Raw genomic sequence first — 26,317 nt, forward strand, 5'->3', positions numbered from 1 at the left:
AGAGGATGGATATGTCTTTCCCAATGTCCTCCCTTCAGAAATCCTACATGCCACACGAAAGTCAGTAAAGAAGCATAAAACACCCGGTCCAGACGAGGTAATACTCAAACACCTGAAGATTCTGCCACCAGTGCTTGCCAATACACTGGCTCGGCTCTTCACATGCTATTTGTCCAAATGCAAGGTTTCATCCCAGTGGAAATCCAGCAGGACTGTTCTGTTGTACAAGAAGGGAGACATCAACAACATCAGCAACTATTGCCCAATCTGCCTGCAGTCTGTCATCTTCAAGTTGTTCACTATTGTCATCCTGAATAGAATATGCAGAACACTAGATGAAGGATAACCATGCGAGCAAGCCTGGTTCCGAAAAGGACTCAGCATGATTGAGCATATCCACACGGTGGCCAAACTCATTGAAGTTTCGCGAGAGTTCAAGATGCCGCTCTGTCTAACGTTCATCGACTTAAAGAAGGCCTTCTATTCTGTTGAGACTGAAGCAGTCATTGAAGCTCTAGCCAAACAGGGCGTTCAAACTCAATACGTCAAGATCCTCCATAAGCTGTATTACAAATTCATTACCAGGATCTCACCATTATACAAGGAAGTGATCATTGACGTAAAGAGAGGGGTGCAGCAGGGTGATACCACTTCATCAAAACTCTTCAGTGCCACCCTCGAGAACATCATGCGACGACTGGAATGGGAAGGAATGGGAGTGAAGAAAGATGGTCGGCAACTACGCCACCTCTGCTTCACTGATGACAGTGTTCTCATAATGCCAAACATTAACCAAGCAGCACAAATGCTGGCCGACTTCCACCGCGAGTGTGGAAAGGTCGGACTACAGCTGAATCTCAACAAAACAGTATTTATGAAAAACTAACTAGTCCCTGACGTTCCATTTGCTCTCAATGGAACGAATATCTTCGAATGCAGCAGCTATGTACCTGGGTCAAGAACTGAACATGAGGAACGACTTGGCACCAGAACTGCGCAGGAAGAAGAGAGCAGCGTGGAACGCCTTCAAGAGTGTTGAAGAAGTGGTTAAAAGGACGAAGAACCTCTGGCTCTGGGCACATCTTTTCGACTCCATCATTCTTCCTGCACTAACATATGCTTCAAAGACCTGGGCCCACACAAACAGGATGAGAATGCTATTTGTGTATCCCAAAGAGTAATCGAAAGAGCCATGCTAGGAGTATCACGTTTCAATCAAGTGAGAGAAGTAATCCAGAGTTCCAACCTCCGTCGACGGTCAGGGATGCTGTCTCGTTTACCAAGGTGTCAAAAATCAGATGGGCCATACATGTAATGCGATTCAGAGATGACCACTGGATTAGAGCTGTTAGCAACTGGATTCCATGGGACATCAAAAGACAGCGTGGCCTCCCACCAACGAGATGGCCAGACTTCTTCTTCAAAACCCTGAATGAAAGATTTGAGGCTCTTCCTGTTCCTGGAGTGAGCAGATATCATTGGGCTACACTCGCACGTGACAGGGACAAATGGAACATTACTGGCGCCCACTCCAGCAAATTGAAGATCAACCGGATGACAAGTGACACAAGTGATAGAATACTGGATGAGGAAATGTTTTGTAATTAAAGGGAGATGACTAGATCACCCTTGATCCTAGTGTTTAGAGAAGAGTCCAGCAGAGAAGGAAAAAAATCAATCAGGTAAGAAGAGAATGAAAAATAATAGGTAAACAGTCACCATGGATTTAATTATACCAGTGATATGAGTGAGGGGTATAGCCATATATTCAAAACACAGATTCAGCAAAACTGGAAACATGACATTAAAGCAGCAACCAATAAAACCTTGTAATGTGCTGTCAAGTTGATAAACAAGAGTGCATGGGTGTTGGAGTAAGGAGGGAATCTGGGAACACTGATGGAAGGAGGTTGGCACTGATGAAGGGATTGGTGCTGAATTATTGTATGCCTAAAAGTATATTATCAGTAACTTTGTTAATCATGACTCTTTAATAAAGTTAAAAATAAACATTAGCTTTTAGGAAAAACACAGATATAAAATGGTTAAAACACATACATTACCAAGAAACAGCAAGGACTTGTAGATAAAGTTTTGTTAAGGTCAAGACTAGGTTTGATACCTGGTGACTAAGCTTACATGAATAACATTATCTTTATAATAGCATGCATTTTCATGTACCGGGCAGAATAACAATGGTCTGGAACAACTGACAATTTTTTTCCAAATTTTCTACCCAATCTCCATTCTCAGATAACACTAAAATCCAAGAGTTTCTTTGCAACAGAGATAGAGTATTTAAATGGACATCCAGCAGCCTGGTAGTGCCTTCAAGCTTCCTGATATTCTAAAACTGCTACTGCTCCGGTGCCTCTGGTCGGACCCCAACTTCTCAGGATGGTTTCCCGAGAAATTAAATGGCCAAAAGGTAGGTATGTGGGAACCACATTCACAAAACACCTCCAGCTCAGCTATACAATCTCATTTATCAGCTTTGCTTCAGAGGCCCATAAGTAAATCTCAAAAAAGAGCAAAGCATCGGTGAATCTTAGGCCCAAGCAAGGCTGAACAAACCAGGATAAATTGGAGGTGGGTGGGTTGGCCTGGTGCCCATGCAAGCAGAAACCTTGGCAGCTGCTTGCTCCCCTACAATCCAAAATCGCCACCACACCCCGTGCTGGACTCCATCGACTCAGGATGGACCTCACCAAGACATTTACCTGCGGAGAATTCAGACATGCGGGTTTTGTGACTGAAACCACCAGGTTTTCTAAGAGTTGGGATGGGCTACCTCCCTCCGTTTCCCTATGACCCTGGAAGCATCAGCAATCACCCCCAAGAGCCAACTCCAGAGCCACCATGTAAGTTCTTCTATTGGTGGCAATGCTTCAGAGACTCAAATGTTGAAAGAGATGAAAAGTCACAGTCAATCTCTGACCCGTGCAAGACTGAACAGAGCAAGGTATATTGGAGGGGGGTGGGTCAGGTGGTGGCCCCCCAAACGGAACCCCATGAAGCCACTAACTTCCACAATCCAAAATTGCCACCATTCCCGCAGCCAGAATCCACTTTCTCAGGACTGACCTCACCAAGTGAAATAAAATGTGCTGAAAATTTGAATTGTGGGTTTTGTGACTGAAATCTACAGGCCTTCCCAGGGTTCGGGATAGGCTACCTTCTCCCACCTCCCTGTACTTACAGAAGTCTTGGCAGTCACATTCACACACAAAGTTGCAACAAAGTTAAAGAATCTACTCCAGTCTTACCTTCCCAATAATAATATTGAACACCCTGAACAAATATGATGAACTCTAAGTACCTTTATTGCAAACTATAATACACAAAAGGAAAGAGAGAGAGATAGAGAAGAAAAAAGTGCCTGCCATAGAGGCAAGCTGGTTGGGGGCTCATGAGGGGTGGTGGGAGGGAAATTAAGAGTATTGATGGTGGAAAATATACAGTGGTTGGTGAAGGGATGGGTATTGAATCATTGTATGATTGTATCCCAGGCACAAACAGCTTTTTTTAAAAAAAATTGTTAGAGAATCACTGTGATGTACAGTTACAAACTTATGAACTTTGGTGTCTGCATTTCACTCATACACTGATCATTTACCCATCCCCTCACCGTTGCCATTAACCTCCACAAATGATCCTAGTATCCTTCTCACCACCCCCACCCCATCCCTCACCATCCCACACTGCAGCAGGGCATTCCCCTTTTTTCCTCTTTCTTTTTGGGTGTTGCAGTTTGCAATAGAGGTATTGAGTGGCCTTCATGACGAACAGCTTTATAATGGTCTATCTCACGGGTATTCAATAAAAAATATTTTTAAGTAATTTGGACTTCATGCCTGTGTCAGGCAGCTTAATCAGTGGCTGAATAAATAGCAGTACCACTACACTACACTGAAACTGCCAGAGTCTTCCTGGAACACCCGAAAAGGGGAGTATTTAGAAACTGAGGCCCAGCTTTCCATACTTCTGGAAGGAAAGGATAAAACTGGCAGTCATTGATATTCTCTTTCACAAGATCTCTTTAATTTCCCTCGAGGGGATTTTTAACCATACTGACATATATCTCAGGTGTTATTTTCCATTATCTGCCATAATTTCTGTGGCAAGGAGCCTTTAATCCCTTAGAGTTCGCAGGAGGGGTGCCATCCCATCCCCTGGCCTAGGGAATCCTAAAAGATGCAGGAGGAAACACCACTCCATACCCTGGCAAGAGTCCCTAAAACTGTCAGAGTCCTTGGATTTGACATCTCCATCAGTGACATGTGTGCTGCACCCAAAGTATATCTGAGATTTGACCTGGCCTCAGACATGTCCACAGCTGGATTCCAAGCCTAATCTAGAGGCTGTGCTTTTGGAAGACCTTTCTTCTGCATTGGGAGAGAAAAGGTTCTAGCTTGCTAACTTGCTGCATCTATTCTAACTCCATGCTTCTGCCTGTCTCTTTTTGCAGTTTCCTTATCACAGAGTCTGAGTTTTGTCTCATTAACATTTCAATTACCTCCTGGGGATCTCTAGCCAACTTTCTTTGTTGAACCAAGTGCAAAGATAAGAGAAAGGGTTCCTACTTGGCTGTTGAGTTTACCCCAGAGTCCCCCAGAATCTTACAGTGCTTGACCACTAGTGGGTTTCCTTTCTGTGCCTCTCACTATGGCGAGTAGTGCACTTTACCACTGATACAAGGCAGAAAGATGGTGCCTCTTCACATATATCACACATTCACACAGAGGTTAAACAGTCAAGATCTCCCACGAGCGATTTTCCGTAAAACCATACCTTGACAGGAGATTGTCCTCCTTCTGCTTGAACTTCGTCACAACATCATTGACATCCTATGTGGGTCACCACATTAAGATGCCAGTGGAATCCAAGGGTGACTTATGTAAAGTGCTGCCACCCTGGAATGGTTGGGGTAATCTACGACTGTGAGCCTTGCTCTGTGCAGGAAAAGGAAGTAAATCCTAGATCTATCCTGACCTTTTGGGTTCTTAATTTTCTCTCAGAAAAGAATTTCAGGAGAAAGCAAGCAGTGAAGTATAGCAGGCTTTATTTGCAAGTTTTTGTGGAAAGGGGGTGGAGGAGAGAGAGAGGGGAAGAGAGAGAGAGGGTGAGAGACAGAGAGATAGAGAAACAGAGAAATATATGAGCATGCTCAAGAGTGACCGTGGGTTTCTCCATAGCAGAGAGGGAGCCGCAGTACACATCCCAGCATTAGATATGAAAGTATTAAAGAACTGTTATGAACAGATGGAAGTCCATTCTGTGTTGAAAACAGTTGCACCATTTTGTGAACTTATTTCATTTTATGTGTGATAAAGTTAGCTAGTAAGTTGCTTACAAGGCCACTGACACATCTGATTATCAATCTGGGGCAGAGACTTTCCTCCTTGAAGTCGGAATGACCTATTCAACTGGCGGCATTTCAAATTTATTGGTTAGTGGCCTATATGACAGGCTTAAATGACAGGCTTCTGACAGCTCCTGTCAGATTTGGGCAGAAACCCTAGATCTCCTCTCTGTTTCCAATATACTTGGGACCTGACATGAACCCTGGATCTCTGCTTTATCTCCAATGTGCCAGAAACTGGGATGGACTCTGTTTGACTTGTCTCAAACTTGTCTGAGAGACAGCACTGCTGACGACGTCCATCACTCTGTCAGCCTAGTGTCCAGTGAACCGGACAAACCTGAGCTAAGACTGTGGAGCTCACTGGATGCCTAAGATATGTCACATTAAGAACACCTGCGTTGTGGCTTCAGTCAGCTAGAAATGAGAATTTGATTTTGAATATTGTATTATCTATATGAATGCTCTTAGTTGGGTTTACTTATATATAAGTTTAGTGATAATATTGATTGTGAATATTGTTATTCAATAAACTAGAAGTCTTTATGCATATCTGACTCCACTTGCCACTATCACGCTCACGACAAGTACACATCACTGGAGGAAAGACACAAGCGACACACACAGGCACCACATGTGCTTGGCAGTATCACATGGGCATGGGCAGCCCTTGGGCTTGGACAGCATATACACCTCAGCTCTAAGTTTTATTATTTCCTTTCTTCTGCCTGTTTTGGGCTTCTTTTGTTGGTCATTTTCTAGTTCTTTAAGTCGTACAGTCAAGTGACTTATGTGGATCCTTTCTTTGTTTCTCATGAATGCCAGCATAGCAGTGAACTTTCCTCTTAACACCCCTTTTGATGCCACCACAAGTATTGGTAGGTAGTGTCCACATTCACGTTTGTTTCCATTAACCTTTTAATTTCCTCTTTGGTTTCCTCTCTGAGCCACTGATTGCTCATTAATGAGCTATTTAATTTTCAGGTGTTTGAGCTGTTTCTCCTTTTCTGTTTGTGATTAACTTATAATTTCAGTTCATAATAGTCTGAGAGGATAGTTAGTATGATTTCTATGTTCTTGATTTTTATTAAGGTATGTTTTGTGTCCCAGTATGTGGTCTATCTTGGAGAATGCCTCATGTTCATTAGGACAAATGTGTACTTGTATTCTGACTTTAGAGGTGAAGGGCCATATATAAATTGTATACATATGTGTGTATATATATACACACATATATATTTTAACCCACTTCCATTTCTCCCCTCAAAAAAAGTATTTTCTTGCTGAGCTCTAGTCAAGGTGATCGATCAAGAGGCACTTAAGCAGTATCGAAATCTCCAACTACTATTGTGTTGCTATCAATGTCTTTCTTCAAGCCTATTAACAGTTGTTTTAAGTATTTTTCTGGTCCTTCATTAGGTACATTGTACGTTTAGAAATGTGAGTTTCTCTTGAGGTACAGATCCCTTGATCATTAAGAAATCACCTTCCACTGTCTCTTATAATCTACCTCACCCCGAAGTCTATGTCACCTGACACTCTTTTTTTAAAAAAATTTTTTATTGAGTCACCATGTGGAAAGTTACAAAGTTTTCAGGTTTAAATCTCAGTTATACAATGCTCGAATACCCATCCCTTCACCAGTGCTCATATTCCACCACCAAGAATCCCAGTATAGCTCCACCCCACCCCCTCACACCCCTAACCCCCCCACGCCCCTAGCCTCCCCACCCTAAGCCCCTCCCCGTCTGTGTAACTAATAAATTTCACTTTACTTTCACTTTGATTGCATACAATATTTCAACAAAACTCACTATTATTGTTTGGAGAGTCTCTCCCCTAAAGTCAGACCTGCTGAAAAGGAAGCATTAGATAATTTGTTTTCCATTGCTGAGGATGAAGAGGTATGAGGTCGAGTGACCACACTTATCGGCCTCTCAGTTTTGGGTTTCTGTAATTTAGTATTTTAGTAACTAAGTCCAGAGAGATATCTGCCAGAAGTTGCATCGTTGCCAACTTGTACTTCTCAGTTCCATTATATTCCACATATGAGTGCAATCTTTCTATGTCTGTCTCTTTCTTTCTGACTCATTTCACTCAACATGACACTTTCCATGTTGATCCATTTATATGCAAATTTCATGACTTCATGTTTTCTGACAGCTACATAGTATTCCATTGTGTAGATGTACCAGAGTTTCTTTAACCAGTCATCTGTTTTGGGGCACTCTGGTTTTTTCCAGATTCTGGCTATTGTAAACAGTGCTGCAATGAACATAGAAATACATATGCCTTCTCTACTATACCGTTTTGCCTCTCCGGGATATATTCCCAGGAGTGGTATTGCTGGGTCAAATGGAAGCTCAATTTCTAATTTTTTGAGAATTGTCCATATTGTTTTCCAAAAGGGCTGAACCAGTCGGCATTCCCACCAGCAGTGAAGAAGAGTCCCTTTCTCCCCGCATCCACGCCAACACCGGTTGCTTTTGTTTTTTGGGATGTGGGCCAGTCTCTGTGGTGTGAGATGATATCTCATGGTTGTTTTGATCTGCATTTCCCTGATGATTAGTGATGTGGAACATTTTCTCATGTGCCTCTGAGCCATTCGGATTTCTTCTTTAGGAAAGCTTCTGTTCATTTCATCACCCCATTTTTTGATCGGGTTGGCAGTTTTCTTCTTGTGGAGTTCAACCAGTGCATTGTATATCCTTGTTATCAACCCTTTATCGGATGGGTACTGCATAAATATCCTTTCCCATTCTGTAGATTGTCTTTGTACTTTGGTCACTGTTTCTCTTGAGGTGCAAAAGCTTCTTAGTTTGAGATAGTCCCATTCATTTATCTCTGTTTTCACTTGCTTGGCCAGTGGCGTGCACCTGACACTCTTATGGCAATTCTGGCCTGCTTGAGAGGGTTGTTTGCTTTATAAATTGTCTTCCAGCCTTTGTCTTTGAGTCTTTGTTTGCTCTGACCAAATTTTTTTTGCAGGCAGCAGAGTGTTGTTTTCAATTTTATAATCCATAGTGCTAAAATGTGTCTCTTAGTAGGTGAATTTAGCTTATTGATATTGAGAGATATTATTGTTAGGAGCTTTGTGGCATCTTTCTGCAGGAGTTTCGCATGTTTGTGAGGCTTGACTTATCTTAAAGTAGCCAGTTTGGTTCTACTTGTAATGATGATTTTGAGTCTATGATGTTCCTGAGTTGTCGTTTATCTGTAAAGTTTTGTGAATTGTTCCTTCAGGTGTGAATGAGACTGACTGGGTAAAGTGTTCTTGATGAGGCATTCTCTGTTTGTTCACTATATCCCACAACTTTCTTCTGGCCCATAGTGTTTTGTCTGATAAGTCTGCTGTAAATTATAAGGATGCCCCTTTGTATACAATTTCCTTCTTTTTGTCTTATTGCTTTCTGTATTCTCTCTCTATGGTTTTCATTTTCTCATTAGTATGTATCTTGAAGTCTTTTTATTAGGAGTTCTTTTAGCTGGTACCCTTTGGGCCTCTTGGATCTGAGTGCATGAACTCTTCAGCCCTGGGAACTTTTCAGCAATGATGACTCTGACTGTTGCTTTTTCATTAGGGTTTCATTTCTGTTTATCTGGTATCTGCATGATTCTTTTGTTTTTCTTCTTTAATTCAACCTAAAGTTCTTTTTCATCTGTTGTTTTTGTTTGAGGCTCTTTTTCATCTTCTTCTATTATATGGATATTTTCTGCACCTCATTTAAAGACTTTGTTATCATTTGAATCCATAACATCCCTTGAGGAGAACTTAAGCAGAACTCTCCATTACATTGAAGATAGAGGCATCATCAACGATGAAACACCACTGAACAAGAAATGGGAAGCAATGATAAACATATAGGACTACTTTTAAAAAGAAAGCTCCTGCATTTCAGAAGAAATGATGACCAGGATAAAAACACAGCCCATAGAATTGTAGAAATTGTTTAGTCAACAGTCATCTGACAAGGGGTTAATATAGAATATATATAAGGCACTGGTAGAATTTTACAAAAAAACCCATGCAACCCCATCAAAAAATGGGGAGTGATATGAAAAGAAACTTTCTCAAAGAAGAAATTCAAATGCCAAAAAGACACATGAACAAAATGCTCTACATCGCTAATTATCAGGGGAGTGCAAATCAAAACAATAGTGAGATATCATCTCACACCACAGAGACTAACACACATCCAAAAGTACAAGAATAATGAGTGCTGGTCTGGATGTGGGGAGAAAGGGACACTTATTCACTGTTGATGGGATTGCTGACTGACACAGTCTTTTTGGAAAGCAATATGGATATTCATCATAAAACTAGAAATTCAGCTCCCATTGCACCCAGCAATACCACTTCTTGGAATATAACCTGGGGGCCCAAAATCTCACAGCAAAAATACCATCTGCACCTCTGTGTTCATTGTAGCACTATTCAAAAGAGCAGAATCTGGGAACAACCTCAGTGCCTGAGAAAAGACATCTGGAAAAAGAAACTCTAGTTCATCTAGACAAAGAAACACTATTCAGATATTAGGAAAATGAATTCATGAAATTTTCTTATAAATGAATGGGCATGGAGAGTATCATGCTGAGTGTAATGGGTCAGAAGGAGAGGGACAGATATAGAATGACTACATTCATTTGTGAGATATGAAAAATAGTATGACATTAATAGTTAAGGTCAGGGAAAATGGGACCAGAGGACTGGACAATGGTTGGAAATTTGCCACCAGCATGTGAGGCAAAGGAGAGTTAGAGAAAGACTCGGTATGACAATAATAGTTAGAAATGATCAGTTAGGACAAGAAGTGAGTATTGAAAGTAGGTAAAGGGATATACATTATAACCTTTTAGGCTGGAGCTATAGCACAGCTGGTTTGGCATTTGCCTTGCATGCGGTCGAGCTAGGTTCAATTCCTCCCCCCTCTCGGAGTGCCTGGCAAGCTACCGAGAGTATCTCACCCGCAAGGCAGAGCCTGGAAAGCTACCCATGGTGTATTTGATATGCCAAAAACAGTGACAACAAGTCTCACAATAGAGACATTACTGGTTCCTGCTCGAGCAAATCCATGAGGAACAGGATGACAGTGACAGTGACAATATCTGTTTTGCCAGCGACCAGAATACAAAGACTATCTACAGAATGGGAAAGGATATTTACACAATACCCATCAGATAAGGGGTTGATATCAAGGGTATATAAAGCACTGGTTGAACTCTACAAGAAGAAAACATCCAACCCCATCAAAAAATGGGGCGAAGAAATGAACAGAAACTTTACCAAGGAAGAGATACGAATGGCCAAAAGACACATGAAAAAGTGCTCTACATCACTAATCGTCAGAGAGATGCAGATCAAAACAACCATGAGATATCACCTCACACCACAGAGGCTAGCACACATCCAAAAGAACAAAAGCAACCGCTGTTGGAGAGGATGTGGGGAGAAAGGGACCCTTCTACACTGCTGGTGGGAATGCCGGCTAGTTCAGCCCTTTTGGAAAACAGTATGGACGACTCTCAAAAAACTTGAGGTTGAGCTCCCATTTGACCCAGCAATACCACTGCTGGGAATATATCCCAGAAAAGCCAAAAAGTATAGTCGAAGTGACATATGCACTTATATGTTCACCGCAGCACTGTTTACAATAGCCAGAATCTGGAAAAAACCCGAGTGCCCTAGAACAGATGACTGGTTGAAGAAACTCTGGTACATATATACAATGGAATACTATGCAGCTGTTAGAAAAAATGAGGTCATGACGTTTGCATATAAGTGGATCTACATGGAAAGTATCATGCTAAGTGAAATGAGTCAGAAAGAGAGAGACAGACATAGAAAGATTGCACTCATCTGTGGAATATAGAATAATAGACTATAAGACGAACACCCAAGAATAGTAGAAATAATCACCAGGAGGTTGTCACCATGGCTTGGAGGCTGTTCTCTCACTCTGGGCAGCTCAGAGAAGGGAACAGCAAGTAAAATGTGGTTGTTGGTCATGTGGGGGAAAGATGATGCGGGCCAAATATAGACTAGAGACTGAACGCAATGGCCACTCAACACCTTTATTGCAAACCACAACACCTAACCAGAGAGAGAGAACAAAAGGGAATTCCCTGCCATAGTGGCAGGGTGGGGTGGGGGGAGACGGGACTGGGAAGGGGGGGTGGGATGTTGGGTTTACTGGTGGTGGAGAATGGGCACTGGTGAAGGGATGGGTTATCAAACTCTGTAAGGGAGAAACATGAGCACAAAAATGTATAAATCTGTAACTGTACCCTCACGTTGACTCACTAATTAAAAATAAACTATAAAAAAAATATATCTGTTTTGCTTCTTTGAACTCCTTATACATTCTCAACATTTCCTTTCTAAATTAATTTTTATTTATTTATTTATTTATTTTTTAATTAATAGTTTATTTTTAATTAGTGAGTCAACGTGAGGGTACAGTTACAGATTTATACATTTTTGTGCTCATGTTTCTCCCTTACAAAGTTTGATAACCCATCCCTTCACCAGTGCCCATTCTCCACCACCAGTAAACCCACCATCCCTCCCCCCCTCCCCAGTCCCGTCTCCCCCCACCCCACACTGCCACTATGGCAGGGTATTCCCTTTTGTTCTCTCTCTCTGATTAGGTGTTGTGGTTTGCAATAAAGGTGTTGAGTGGTCATTGTGTTGTCTCTAGTCTATATTCGGCCCTCATCATCTTTCCCCCACATGACCAACAACCACATTTTAATTGGTGTTCCCTTCTCTGAGTTGCCCAGAATGAGAGAACAGCCTCCAAGCCATGGTGAGAACCTCCTGGTACTTATTTCTACTATTCTTAGGTGTTAGTCTTATAGTCTATTATTCTATATTCCACAGATGAGTGCAATCTTTCTATGTCTGTCTCTCTCTTTCTGACTCATTTCACTTAGCATGATACTTTCCATGTTGATCCACTTATATGCAAACGTCATGACCTCATTTTTTCTAACAGCTGCATAGTATTCCATTGTATAGATGTACCAGAGTTTCTTCAACCAGTCATCTGTTCTAGGGCACTCGGGTTTTTTCCAGATTCTGGCTATTGTAAACAGTGCTGCGATGAACATATAAGTGCAGATGTCATTTCGACTCTACTTTTTGGATTTTCTGGGATATATTCCCAGCAGTGGTATTGCTGGGTCAAATGGGAGCTCAACCTCTAGTTTTTTGAGAATCGTCCATATTGTTTTCCAAAAGGGCTGAACTAGCCAACATTCCCACCAGCAGTATAGAAGGGTCCCTTTCTCCCCACATCCTCTCCAACAGCGGTTGCTTTTGTCCTTTTGGATGTGTGCTAGCCTCTGTGGTGTGAGGTGGTATCTCGTGGTTGTTTTGATCTGCATATCTCTGATGATTAGTGATGTAGAGCACTTTTTCATGTGTCTTTTGGCCATTCGTATCTCTTCCTTGGTAAAGTTTCTGTTCATTTCTTCGCCTCATTTTTTGATGGGGTTGGATGTTTTCTTCTTGTAGAGTTCAACCAGTGCTTTATATACCCTTGATATCAACCCCTTATCTGATGGGTATTGTGTAAATATCCTTTCCCATTCTGTAGATAGTCTTTGTATTCTGGTCGCTGTATCTTTTGCGGTGCAGAAGCTTTTTAGTTTAATGTAGTCCCATTTGTTGATCTCTGTTTTTACTAGATTGCTTAATTCCGTGTCATCTTTGAAGATACCTTTATCTTCAATATCCTGGAGGGTTTTGCCTACCTTGTCTTCAATGTACCTTATGGTTTGTGGTCTGATGTTGAGGTCTTTAATCCATTTTGATCTGACTTTTGTGCATGGTGTCAGATCGAGTTCTAAGCCCATTTTTTTGCATGTGGTTGTCCAGTTGTGCCAGCACCATTTGTTAAAGAGACTTTCCTTGCTCCACTTCACATCTCTTGCACCTTTATCAAAGATTAGATGATCATACATTTGAGGTTGTGTGTGGGGTTATTCCACCCTGTTCCATTGGTCTGCAGTTCTGCTTTTGTTCCAGTACCATGCTGTTTTAATTGTTACCGCTTTGTAGTAGAGTTTACGGTTGGGGAGGGTGATGCCTCCCATCATCTTTTTCCCAAGAATTGTTTTAGCTATCCGTGGGCACTTATTGTTCCATATAAATTTCAGGATTGCTTGATCTGTTTCTTTGAAGAATGCCATGGGTTTCCCTATAGGGATTGCGTTAAATCTGTATAATGCTTTTGGGAGTATTGCCATTTTGACAATGTTTATTCTCCCTATCTATGAGCAGGGGATATTTTTCCATTTCCTCATGTCCTATTTTATTTCATGAAGTAGCGTTTTATAGTTTTCTTTGTAGAGGTCCTTTACTTCTTTAGTTAAGCTGATTCCAAGGTATTTGATTTTCTGGGGCACAATTGTGAACGGGATTGCTTTTTTCATGTCCCTTTCCTCTGTCTCATTGTTTGCATATAGGAAGGCCATGGATTTTTGGGTATTGATTTTATAGCCTGCGACTTTACTGTATAGGTCAATTGTTTCTAAGAGTTTCTTACTAGAGCTTTTAGGTTTCTCTAGGTATAGTATCATATCGTCTGCAAATAGTGAGAGCTTGATTTCTTCCTTTCCAATCTGAATCCCCTTAATATCTTTTTCTTGCCTGATGGCTATTGATAATACTTCCAGTACTATATTAAAGAGAAGTGGTGAGAGTGGACATCCTTGTCTTGTCCCCGATCTTAGAGGAAAAGCCCTTAGTTTTTCTCCATTGATGATAATGCTTGCCATAGGTTCATGGTAGATGGCTTTGACTATCTTGAGAAAAGTTCCTCCAAAACCCATTTTGGTGAGAGTTTTTATCATGAATGGGTGCTGGATCTTGTCAAATGCTTTTTCTGCATCTATGGATATGATCATATGGTTTTTATATTTACTTTTGTTGATGTGATGGATTATGTTGATTGATTTCCGAATATTAAACCAACCTTGCATCCCTGGGATGAATCCCACTTGGTCATGGTGTATGATCTTTTTGATGAGTTGTTGGATTCTATTTGTTAGTATTTTGTTGAGAATCTTCGCATCGGTATTCATCAAGGATATTGGTCTATAGTTTTCTTTGTTAGTGGTGTCTTTGTTTGCTTTTGGTATTAGGGAGATATGTGCCTCATAGAAACTGTTTGGAAGGGTTCCTGTCTTTTCGATTTCCTGGAAAAGCTTGAGGAGAACTGGCAACAAGTCTTCTTTGAATGTTTGGAAGAATTCGCCAGTGAATCCATCTGGACCTGGGCTTTTATTTTTGGGGAGACTTTTGATTACCATTTCGATTTCCTTGATATTTATGGGCCTATTCAGGTATTTCACGTCTTCTTGGCTCAGTCTTGGGAGATTGTAGGAGTCAAGGAATTCATCCATTTCTTTTAGGTTCTCTTGTTTTGTGGCATACAGACTTTCAAAGTAGTCTCTGATGATCCTTTGAATCTCCTTGGTTTCTGTTGTGATGTCCCCCTTTTCATTTCTGCTTCGGTTTATTAGGGTTTTCTCTCTTTCTTTCTTTGTGAGTCTTGCTAGCGGTTTATCAATCTTATTTATTTTCTCGAAGAACCAGCTCTTTGTTTCATTGATCTTATGGATTGTTTTTCGGGTTTCCATATCGTTAATTTCTGCTCTAAGTTTTATTATTTCTTTCCTTCGATCTGGTTTGGGTTCCTTTTGCTGGTCCTCTTCTAAGATCTTGAGCTGCGAAGTCAAACTATCTATATAGGCCCTTTCTTCCTTTCTGAGGAAGGCTTGCAGAGCTATAAATTTTCCCCTTAACACAGATTTAGCTGCGTCCCATAGGTTCTGGTAGCTTGTGTCTTCATTCTCATTTGTTTCGAGGTATCTCTTAAATTCTTTCTTGATTTCCTCTGTGACCCACTCATTGTTCAATAGTGAGTTGTTTAATTTCCAAGTGTTTGATTTGGTTCTCCGCGTCTGTGCATGATTAACTTCCATCTTCAGTGCATAATGGTCTGAAAAGATAGTTGATACAATTTCTATCTTCCCAATTCTATTAAGGTATAACTTGTGGCCCAGAACATGGTCTATTTTGGAAAATGTTCCGTGTGCGCTGGAAAAGAATGTGTATTCTTTCTTTTTGGTGTATATAGCCCTGTATAGGTCTATTAGCCCTGTCTCCTCCATTTCTTCCTTCAGGGCCATCGTTTCCTTGCTGAGTGTTGTTCTTGTTGATCTATCCAGAGGTGATAAGGCAGTGTTGAAATCTCCAACTACTATCGTGGTGCTAGTTATGTCCTCCTTAAATTCTGTTAGGAGTTCTTTTAAGTATTTAGCTGGTCGTTCATTAGGTGCATATACATTTAGGAGTGTGATTTCTTCCTGTTGTACATATCCCTTGATGAATATAAAATGACCTTTGCTGTCCCTTCTGATCTTTTTCAGCCTGAAATCAATGCTATGGGATACTAGTATGGCCACCCCCGCCTTTTTTTTGAGGGGGCTGTTTGCTTGCAGGATTGTTTTCCATCCTTTGATTTTTAGTCTGTGTTTGTTCCGGCTATTCAGATGTGTTTCTTGTAGGCAGCAGAAAGTTGGGTTTAGTTTCTGAATCCATTTTGCCACTCTGTGCCTCTTGATTGGTGCATTTAGCCCGTTAACATTAAGAGAAATTATTGTCATTGGATTTTGTGCCATTTTTCTGTAGGGTTTGTTGTTCTTATAGGTCTTTTTCCTTGTCTTATAGTAGCCCTTTGAGTCCTTCTTTTAAATTTGGTCTTGAGTCTATGAAGTTCCTGAGCTGTTGCTTGTCCATGAAATAACGTATGGTTCCTTCAAGTTTAACTGAGAGTTTAGCAGGGTAGAGTATTCTTGGTGAGGCATTCATTTCATTAAGTTTTTTCACTATATCCCACCATTGTCTTCGGGCTTGGAGGGTTTCTTCTGATAGGTCTGCTGTGAATCTAAGGGGTGCGCCTTTGTATATGATCTCCTTCTTTGATCTTGCTACTTGCAGTATTGTGTCTCTATCCACGGCATCCATCATTCTGACTATGATATGCCTTGGGGATTTTCTATTTGGGTCCCTTTTAGCTGGCACCCTTCGGACTCCTTGTATCTGGATGTCCGCATTCTCTAGCTCTGGGAATTTTTTAGCAATGATGTCTTTAATGGTGTTTTTTTCATTGGTATTGGTTCCGTGTGGTTCCGGCACTCCCATGATTCTTATGTTGTTTCTCCTGAGGTCGTCCCCTAGGACTCTAACTCGCTCTAGAGCCATTTTGAGGTCTTTTGCCATTATTTGCTGTTGTCTATATGCTTTGTGCAGCTCATCTTCAAGCTCACTGATTCTGTCTTCGGCTGTAGTCATTCTACTATTGAGGGCTCCTACGGAGTTTTTCATTTCATCTACTGATTCTTTTAGTTGTGTGACTTCTGTTCATAGCTTTGAAATTTCTGCTCTCATTTCTTCCTGGATTATCTTGGTGGAGCGTTCCAACGCTGCATCCATATCCTCCCTTAATTTATTGGATGTTCGTTCCATAGTTGTGTTGAGTTCGTGAACCATCCTCACAATTTCCTCTCTGAATTCTCTATCTGAGAGGAGGGTGTATTTCTGGGAGGTCGCTGCTGAGGTTAGTGAGATATTTTCTCGGCTCTCTCCTAGTGGTGGGGATTTTCTCAGTTTCTTCATGTTGTTATGGGATTTACTATCTGGAGCTCTTGTTAGCTTGGGAGGAACCTCGACTGAAGATTTTTGGCTATGCTCTTTTGACAAAGTACTTTTCTGTGCAAGTTGATGTATTCATTGACAGTTTTTGTGAAGTTAGGATAGGCTAGGTTAGTTGAATATTAACATATAGTAACTAAGATGATGAGGGAGTTCTTCGGAGGAATGGGTTCAATCAATTGTGGCCAAAGGACAATGCATGGAATGGTAAGAAAAATATCTGCGGCCGAGTTAGCGGCCGCCGCTCCGGAAAGAGGCCACGCCCACTTTTGAGGCCAAACTCCCAAATGAGAGGACACGCCCCTAACCTGTTCGGACACGGGAGGGCGGGATCAGGCACGGTGGGTGAATGACTGGGACCTGCCCGGCGGGGCTGGGGTGCTCCGAGCTGTCCCGCTGCCGCGGGCGGGCACGGGACGCGGAGGGCGCTTTTCCGGGTGGCACAGGGTCTCCAAGGGGAAGAGCCAATATAACTGTCGGACACGGGAGGGCGGGATCAGGCGCGGTGGGCGAATGACTGGGACCTGCCTGGCGGGGCTGGGGTGCTCCGAGCTGTCCCGCTGCCGCAGGCGGGCACGGGACGTGGGGGGTGCTTTTCCGGGTGGCACACCTCCTTTCTAAATTTCTTTTCAGACCGATAGCACAGCGGTAGGGCATTTGCCTTGAATGCTGCCGACCCGGGTTCAATTCCTCCACCCCTCTTGGAATGCCTGGCAAGCTACCAAGAGTATCTCGCCCTCAAGACAGAGCTTGGCAAGCTACCCGTGGCATATTTGATATGCCAAAAACAGTAACAACAAGTCTCACAATGGAGACATTACTGGTGCCCACTCGAGCAAATCGATGAGCAATGGGATGACAGTGACAGTGACAGTGTCAGCTCATTTGGCTCATTTTTTTTAAATTTATTTTACTGAATCACCATGTGGAAAGTTACAAAGTTCTCAGGCTTATGTCTCAGTTATACAATGCTCAAACACCCGTCCCTTCACTAGTGCCCATATTCTACCACCAAAAAAAAAAACAACCAGTATACATCCCACCCCTCACCCCCCAAACCCCCCCCTGCGTAACTGATAAATTTTACTTCCTTTTCTCTTTACCTTGATTACATTCCATATTTCAACACAAAACTCACTATTGTTGTTGGAGTTTCAACACAGACTCACTATTTTTGTTGGAATTTATTCCCTAAGAATACATCCCTATTGACAAGGAAATATTTGATAATTAGTATTCCACTGATGAGAATGAAGAGATAAAAGGTTTACAATTTCTGTATTTTAGTAATTAAGTCCAGGGAGATTTAAGTTGGAAATTGAATCATTTCCCTTCCTGGAGCAGCATGGAGCAAAAGCTTAGTTCACAGTCTGGATACATGGTTGCAAGCACTCGCTGGAACCCCAAGTCATATAGCTGGCTCTGGCTCCTGCTCGTTCCACAGCCACGCGGCTGTGCAAAGGCATGGCCATCCAGGTCGAATCTCGGCCGGAGCCCGAGCTCCGGCCCCATCCCAAGACTCTCATTTGGCTCATTTTTGTGCGTTGAGTCTTCCACACTAGTATCTTCACCCACTATGTGGAATTCTGCATTGCTTTCCCATTTTGCCTTTTGCAGTCTGGATATGTTTCCTTTGTTTTGTTTTATGGTTAGGTGCATATAGTTCAGATGTCTTTGTACGTTTACGGTGAGTTGTGGAGAGGTAAAGAAAAGAATGGCAGTGAAGCTTAGTGGAGTGTGCTTTTGCAGGGGGTTGGGGGGATACTAACAAAGGAGGGCAACATGGGGATCCAGATTAAGAAGCAAGGCTCCAGATGCTGCTGAACTTTCTCAGTTTCCTGGGAGTAGGGCTGGGCATAACCAACCTATGATCATTGTATTTTAAATTTCTGGAGGATCATTTGTAATTAATCCTTTTCACCTTTGATATGCTTTACTTGAATATTTCCTTTAATTTCTTCTTTTGTGTAGCTAAAGGTTTACTATCTTATTTATTCTTTCTAAGAACCAACTCCTGTTTTCATTAATTATTTGAATAGTTTTCTTGGTTTCTATGTTGTTGATGTCCTTCCTTCGATTACCTTTAGGTTTTATTTGCTGTTCCTTCTCTAGATTTCTGAGATGTGATTTGAGCTTTTTAAATTAAAAAAATACAGACTTACAAACTTTCATGATTATGTTTCAGTCATACAATGTTCAAGTACCCATCCCTCTATCAGTGCCTATTCTCCACCACCAATGTTGCAAGTACCCCTACCGCCACCCCCACCTCTTCACACCCCTGCCTCTGTGGTACGCACATTCCCTCTTAAACTCTCTCTCCTTTAGGGTGTTATGGTTTATAATACAGATACTAAGTCGCAATCATGTTTGGTCCATAGCCTACTTTCAGCATGCCTCTTCCATCCTGAATGAGCCTTCCAATCATCATTTACTTAGTGGCCCTTCTCTATCACAGCTGCCTCCATGTCCATACACTTATATGCAAATTTCATTATTTCATCTTCTCTAACAGCTACATAGTATTCCATTGTGTAGATGTACTGAAGTTTCTTTAACCAGTCGTCTGTTCTTGGGCACTTTTTTTTTTTCCAAATTCGGGTAATTTTAAATAGTGCTGCAATGAACACACAGGTGCAGGTGTCATTTCTACTGTATTTCTTTTGTATCTATGGGGTTATATTCCCAGAAGTGGCATTGCTGGGTCAAATGGAAGTTCAATTTCTAGTGTTTTGATAAACATCCATATTGTTTTCCAAAAGGTATCTTCAAAGATGAAATGCCACTGAACAAGCAAGTAGAAACAGAGATAAACAAATGGGACTATCTTAAACTAAGAAGCCTGTGCACCTCAAAAGAAATAGCGGCTAGAATACAAAGATAGTCTACAGAATGAGAAAGAATATTCACCCAATACCCTCGGATTAGAGATTAATATCAATGATATAAGAGGCACTGGTTGAACTCTACATGAAGAAAAGATCCAATCCAATCAGAAAATGCGGTGATGAAGTGAACAGAAATTTTCTCACAGAAGAAATCCGAATGAGCAAAAGACCCATGAAAAAATGTTCTTCATCACTAATCATCAGGGAGATGCAGATCTAAACAACAATGAAATATCATCTCACACCACAGAGACTGGTACACATCCAAAATAACAAAAGCAACCTGTGGATGTGGGGACAAATGGACTCTTCTTCACTGGTGGTGGGAATACTGATGGATTTGGGCTTTCTATTCTTTCTTAATGTAGAACTGGGTTGATAAGAATTTTCCCTTAGTATAGCTTTTTCTGTATGCCATAGGTTTTGATAGTCTCTGTATTTGTTCTCATTACTCTCAAAAGTATATTCTTATTTCTTCCTTGACTTTTTCTTTCATCAAGTTGTTGTTTTGGCACTGTTTTCTTCAGCTCCCAAGTGTTGAAAGTTTTCCCCAGTTTGTTTCTTCAGTTAATTTCTACTTTCATGTCATTATGGTCTGAGAACATTTCATAAAATGTGTATATATTAAAATCTTTAGGTGTTTGAGTTGTGCCCTATTATGTTATCTATCCTAGCAGATGTTTTATGTATCAGAGAAGAGTATCTATTCTTCTTTGGGGGATTAAGAATCCTTAAGTGCCACCAAATCCCAGCTCATCATTTATGACCTTTGGCTCTTTACTGATATTCCATTGGTTGATCTGTCTTGTGGTGAAAGTGGAGTTGTGAAGTCTTTCACTATTATTCTTTTTCTGTAAATGTGTTTAGGTTTGTGAGCAGAAGCTTCATGTACTTTGGTGCATTAATAAAAGCCTTCATTTGGTGTATAACTTGATGACAGTATTTCTTGAACTGTTTCCTTAAGCAATAAGTAGTGTCCATCACGGTCTCTAATTATTTTCTCTATAATTAATACTATTTGGTCTGATATGACTGTCCAAGCATTTTTAGTCTTTCAGTTGCTTGTATGATTGTGGGTTTTCATACTTTCACTCTGAATCTCTATTTATCCTGTGTGCTTCAGTGTATTTCTTTCTTCTTTTAGGTGTATTTCTTGTAGGCAATAGAGAATATCTTTTCTTCACTGACCCATCCAACCACCCTATTCATTTTTATAGGGGAATTTAGTTTATTGGCTTTGAGAGAGATTAATTATATAAAGGGTTGTGTTGCCATCAGTGTGTGTATGGATTCAAGTTGGTTTTGTGAGAGTATATTTGTTTCAATAGGTGGATTTTCAGTAATTCTTACAAGATTAGTTGCTGCAAATGTTTCCAGCTCTTTTCTACTGAAAAGGTTCTTAGTTCTGCCTCAAGTCTAAATGATAGATTTGCAGACTAGTGGTCGCTAGGCTGGAAGTTTTTTCAGTCAGTACTTTGAACATGACATTCCACTCTATCCTGGTTACAAAATATCATATGGAAGGTCTGTCCATTGGTTTTCTTATGTATTTTCCCTTATACTTGAAGGTTTTATTCTCTATTCCTGATTTAAGTAGTCTTTGTCTTTTGATTTTACCATTTTGATTACAATGTATCTTGAAGTTCTTTTGTTTGAGTCTATTTAGTTTTTATACTCTTTGGGCATCTGGGTGGCTCTCTCCAGAGATCAGGAAAGTTCTCAGTTATTATTCCTTCTACCAGTGGTTTTTCCTCTTTCTCTTTTTCTCTCCTTCTGGTATTCTTATGATACAAACATTATCCCTCTTACTACAATCTATCACGAATCTTATATCCTCTCCTATTTGTTTACTGTTCTTTTCTTTCCTCATTTCATCATTAGTCACGATTAGTATTTTTTTCAACATCTCCACATGTTAAATTTTGTTGCTGTGTGTTGGTATTATATTTTAACTCTTTAATTTCTTTTGGATGTACTCTTTGATACTTTGCATCATTTAATATTTAAGTTAGTTTTACCTTTTTCTCCATTTAAAAAATTTCCATGGCCATCACATGGAGCATTGATTTAAGTTCCTCATTGATGAGGGTTACAGCTTTATTTGAGCCCAGTGTTTTGCTGGGACAAGTTTCCCCTTCCACAGAGCAGCTGGATTCCTTTATGTCCCCATTGTTCTTAAAGATTTGAGGGTGCGCAACAGCTTCTTGCAGAAATGCCTCTAGACTGTGAACTAAGCTATGGCCCCATTCTGCCCCGGGAGGGGAAAGGTTTTTCTCTCTCGACCTTTCCTTTCGGCAGTGGAGTGGTGGCCGCCACCTTTTAGAACTCACTAAACAGAGGTACGAGCTTGCAGTAATGCAACTTCTGGCAGAAATTTCTCTGGACTTAATTACTAAATACCAGAAATCCAAAACCACGTGGCCTCATATGCACTTCATTCTCAGCAATGGAAAACATATTGTCAAATGATGCCTTTTCAGCAGGTCTGATTGTTGGGGGGAAATTCCAAATAATAATAGCGAGTTTTCTGTTGAAATATTGAATGTAATCAAAGTAAAGAGATATTAAAGTGAAAATCATAAGCCACACAGGCGGGGGTTGGGGTGGGATGGGAGGTATACTGGGGTTCTTGGTGGTGGAACATGTGCACTGGTGAACGGATGAGTGTTTGATCATTGTATGATTGAGACTTAATCCTGAAAGCTTTGTAACTTTTCTCATGGTGATTCAATTAAAAAAAATTTGTGGGTGCTGTGATTTGAGCTTTAGATTCCCAACTATTTGAGGTATGATCTATTTTGTTTTTTTTTTCATCAGACTCTTTTTTTTTTGCTTTTTGGGTCACACCTGGCGATGTACAGGGGTTACTCCTGGCTCTGCACTCAGGAATTACCCCTGGCCGTGCTCAGGGGACCATATGGGATGCTGGGATTTGAACCCGGGTCGGCCGCGTGCAAGGCAAACACCCTGCCCGCTGTGCTATCTCTCCAGCCCCTCATCAGACTCTTAATCCTGATAATCGGACACTCTAACAATATCTTTGCCCTTAGAATGCTCCTTCATTGGTCATGCTTGTCAGTATCTAATATTCTTGCTTGCATAGATGATTATTATGTAGATATTTGAGGCAAGGTATCAAAAACAGCAACCCATAGACTTGGTATGGTTGGTGGGATGGAAGAGGTGGAAATGTCATTTGGATGTTAATGCTGTTTGGGGTTTGAGAGGTCGGGGAGGCTTCCTTGGGCCATAAATCCCAGAAAGAGGTCACAGTGCAGGGGGAACAGTGTAGGGAGCGGGTCAAGTATCTTAGATTCTAAGAGTAAATTTTGTTATGATTTTGTCAGTTCATTTGTTTGGCTTTGTTTATTTCATTTATGAATCAAGCCTGTAGAGATTGTCTTTCACTCATCATTTCTCTATAAATAATCACTTCAAGTAACATATATTGTTAAAAAGGGAAAAAATTATGATTTTTTTCCTCTGTTAGGAATGGAATGCAGGGATTTACACATGGAAGGTAGTGCCCTACTGCTGAGATACATCCACAGACCCAGATGCCATCTTAGAAAAATTATTAAAGCACCATGATTTACAGTTATTTAGAGTTGAGTTTTAGGTAAATAATATTGCAGACTGATCCCACCACCAGTGTCAACCTCCCTCGAGCAATGTTCCCAGGTTTCCTCCTATATCCTCTCCTCCACCTGCGCTCTTGACTGGCACTTTTCTAAGTTTGGTTGTTAAATATTTGATGTCTTTATTTCAGTGTTGTTGGCTCTGTGATTTGGATAATTGTTTCTAACATTCCTTAATACCACCTCTGTATCTGAGTCACCTGACTTATGCCGCTTCTCATTTGTCTCTTCTCCCCATCTCCTCCACTCTTTCTTTTCTTCTCTGTCCTATTTTCTGGGACCAAAGTTGATCTGGGCATCCCTTTAAAACATTGCATTTCCTTGTTCAATTATTCTAAATACCACTTGAAATTCAGTATCAGGCTGTGTTTCTTCTTCTTCTGGCTTACTTCACTTAACATGATGTCTTCCAGTTTCATCCATGTTCAAATGAATTGCATAGTTTTGTCATTCTTTATACCTGTGCAATATTCCATTGTTTATATACATCACATCTTCATGAACCACTTAACTGTCAGTGGACATCTAGGCTGATTCTAAATCTTAGACATTGTCCTGAGAACTGCAATGAATAATGGTGTGCATATTTTTGTTGCAATACTAAACTGTTTAAATTGCTAATGCTTTCTACTTTACTTTGAAGTCATGAAGCATGGTGCCTCTCATTTTTTTATTTCTCTCAAGATAGCTAGGATTATTCCTGGGTTTTTGTGCTTCCATAAACATTTATAATTATTTCCTAAAATGCCATTGAGGTTTTTATTGAATATGAATTGCTTTAGGTGATACCTTTTAAAATTAATTAAAAGTTAATATTTTTAAAATTAATTTTTTTGGAAACTTTGAGGGTTGAAGTGACAGTACAGGAGAGAGGGTGCTTGACTTGCATGTGATTCACCCGGGTTTGATCCCTGGCGCACTATCTAGTCCCCCAAGTACTGCCAGAAATTATCCCTGAGCACAAATTAAACCCTTAGCACCACTGGGTAGGACCCCAAAACCAAAAAATTTGTTTAGGCCTTATGGACTTGATGTGCAGGTTCTGAATTTCACCATCACCAAGGTGTGCACATGTGCATAATATCAACTCTTTTAATTTATGAATGTGGAATATGTTATTTGCATCTTATATTTTTAACAATGTGTCATAGTTTTTCATGTGTAAGTTTTTCACTTCCTTGATAACTTTTACAGTTAATTGTTTACAAATAGCTATTAGATACTAGGAAGCACCCAGGTATCTTGTATTTTTATTTGTTCTGGGGCCACACCTGTTGATGCTTAGGCATTACATCTACTGTGCACTCAGGAATTCCTCCTGGCAGTGTTTGGGTGGAACCATATAGGATTCTGAGGATCAAACCTGAGTTGAGCTTGTGCAAACAATCACTCTATCCACTGTACTATCACTCCAGACTCAATATGTCTTGATAAAATTGGAGAAGGGATTGCTTTCATAATTTCTTTTTACCTCCAGTTGGAATGAGTTTTGTAGCCTATCACTTTTATATTATTAGTATAAATACTAATAAAATTTATTATTTATTGCTATTAGTGTTTTAGTGTAGTTTTAGGGTTTTCTATGCATAGTATGAGATTGCATAAAAATCACATGAAATCACGAAATCCCGTTATTCATCGATTTCTCGAGCGTGCTCAGTAACTTCTCTATTCGTCCTATCCCTGAGATTTTAGAAGCTTTTTCCATTCGGCCTTCCTAATGGTGCCGCATTGGAGGCTCTTTCAGGGTAAGGGAAATGATATCCGGCTTGTTACTGGCTTTAACATATGAATACACCATGGGAAGCTTGCTAGGCTGTCCCATGTGGGCAGGAAACTCTCAGTAGCTTGCTACTTTCTCCCAGAGGGAGAAGTAGGTTGTAAGATATCGCTTCTGGGAACTTGCTTTGAAGTCTCTGGATGTTGGCAGGCCTATCCGAACGTGTGGAGCCCCCTGAGGCCCCAGAACTACCTTTTCGTTTGTGAGCTAAAGGCGGACAAAGATTATCATTTCAAAGTGGATAATGATGAAAATGAGCACCAGCTGTCTTTGAGAACGGTCAGCTTGGGGGCTTGTGCCAAGGATGAGCTGCACATTGTTGAAGCAGAAGCCATGAATTATGAGGGCAGTCCGATTAAAGTGACACTGGCAACTTTGAAAATGTCGGTGCAGCCAACGGTTTCCCTTGGGGGCTTTGAGATCACCCCACCGGTGGTTCTGTGGTTGAAGTGCGGTTCCTGGCCTGTGCACATCTCCGGGCAGCACTTGGTCGCCGTAGAGGAAGATGCATAAAAAAGAATAGTTTTATTTCTTTTTACATTGGAGTCCTTTAATATTTTCTTTGCTATATTGCTCCAGCTAGAACTTCCAATACTGTATTAAATAAAAGCAGCTTTCTTTTTTCTTAGCTTCTAACTTCAGTCCATTGTGGTAAGAAAAGATACTTGCTATCCCAGAGAGAGTAGAGTGGCTTGCTTTGCATGTAGCTGACCCAGGTTTGATCCCTTGCACCCTATTTGATCCTCTAAGAACCTTTAGGAGTGATCCCTGAGTGTAGAGTCAGGAGTAAGCCCTGATAATCACTTAATGTGACCACGAAACAAACAAAAAAGATAATTGATATCATTTTAATCACTGTGTAATTATTAAGGCTTGATTTTTTTCTAGCACATTAAATCATTCCAGGTGCATTTGAGAAATATGTAT

At 40.8% G+C, this 26,317-nt stretch overlaps 1 protein-coding gene across 1 annotated transcript; it reads left to right on the forward strand.

Annotated features, from left to right (window-relative positions):
• The first annotated feature begins 2,302 nt into the window (after positions 1–2,302).
• Positions 2,303–25,903, forward strand: LOC129399728 (nucleophosmin-like). The gene is made up of 2 exons (XM_055121080.1): positions 2,303–2,428; positions 25,541–25,903. Exons 1-2 carry the CDS (start codon positions 2,303–2,305, stop codon positions 25,901–25,903), a joined length of 489 nt encoding a protein of 162 aa, XP_054977055.1.
• Positions 25,904–26,317: the final 414 nt, after the last annotated feature.

This window comes from Sorex araneus, chromosome X (genome assembly GCF_027595985.1).
Source record: "Sorex araneus isolate mSorAra2 chromosome X, mSorAra2.pri, whole genome shotgun sequence".
NCBI lineage: Eukaryota > Metazoa > Chordata > Mammalia > Eulipotyphla > Soricidae > Sorex > Sorex araneus.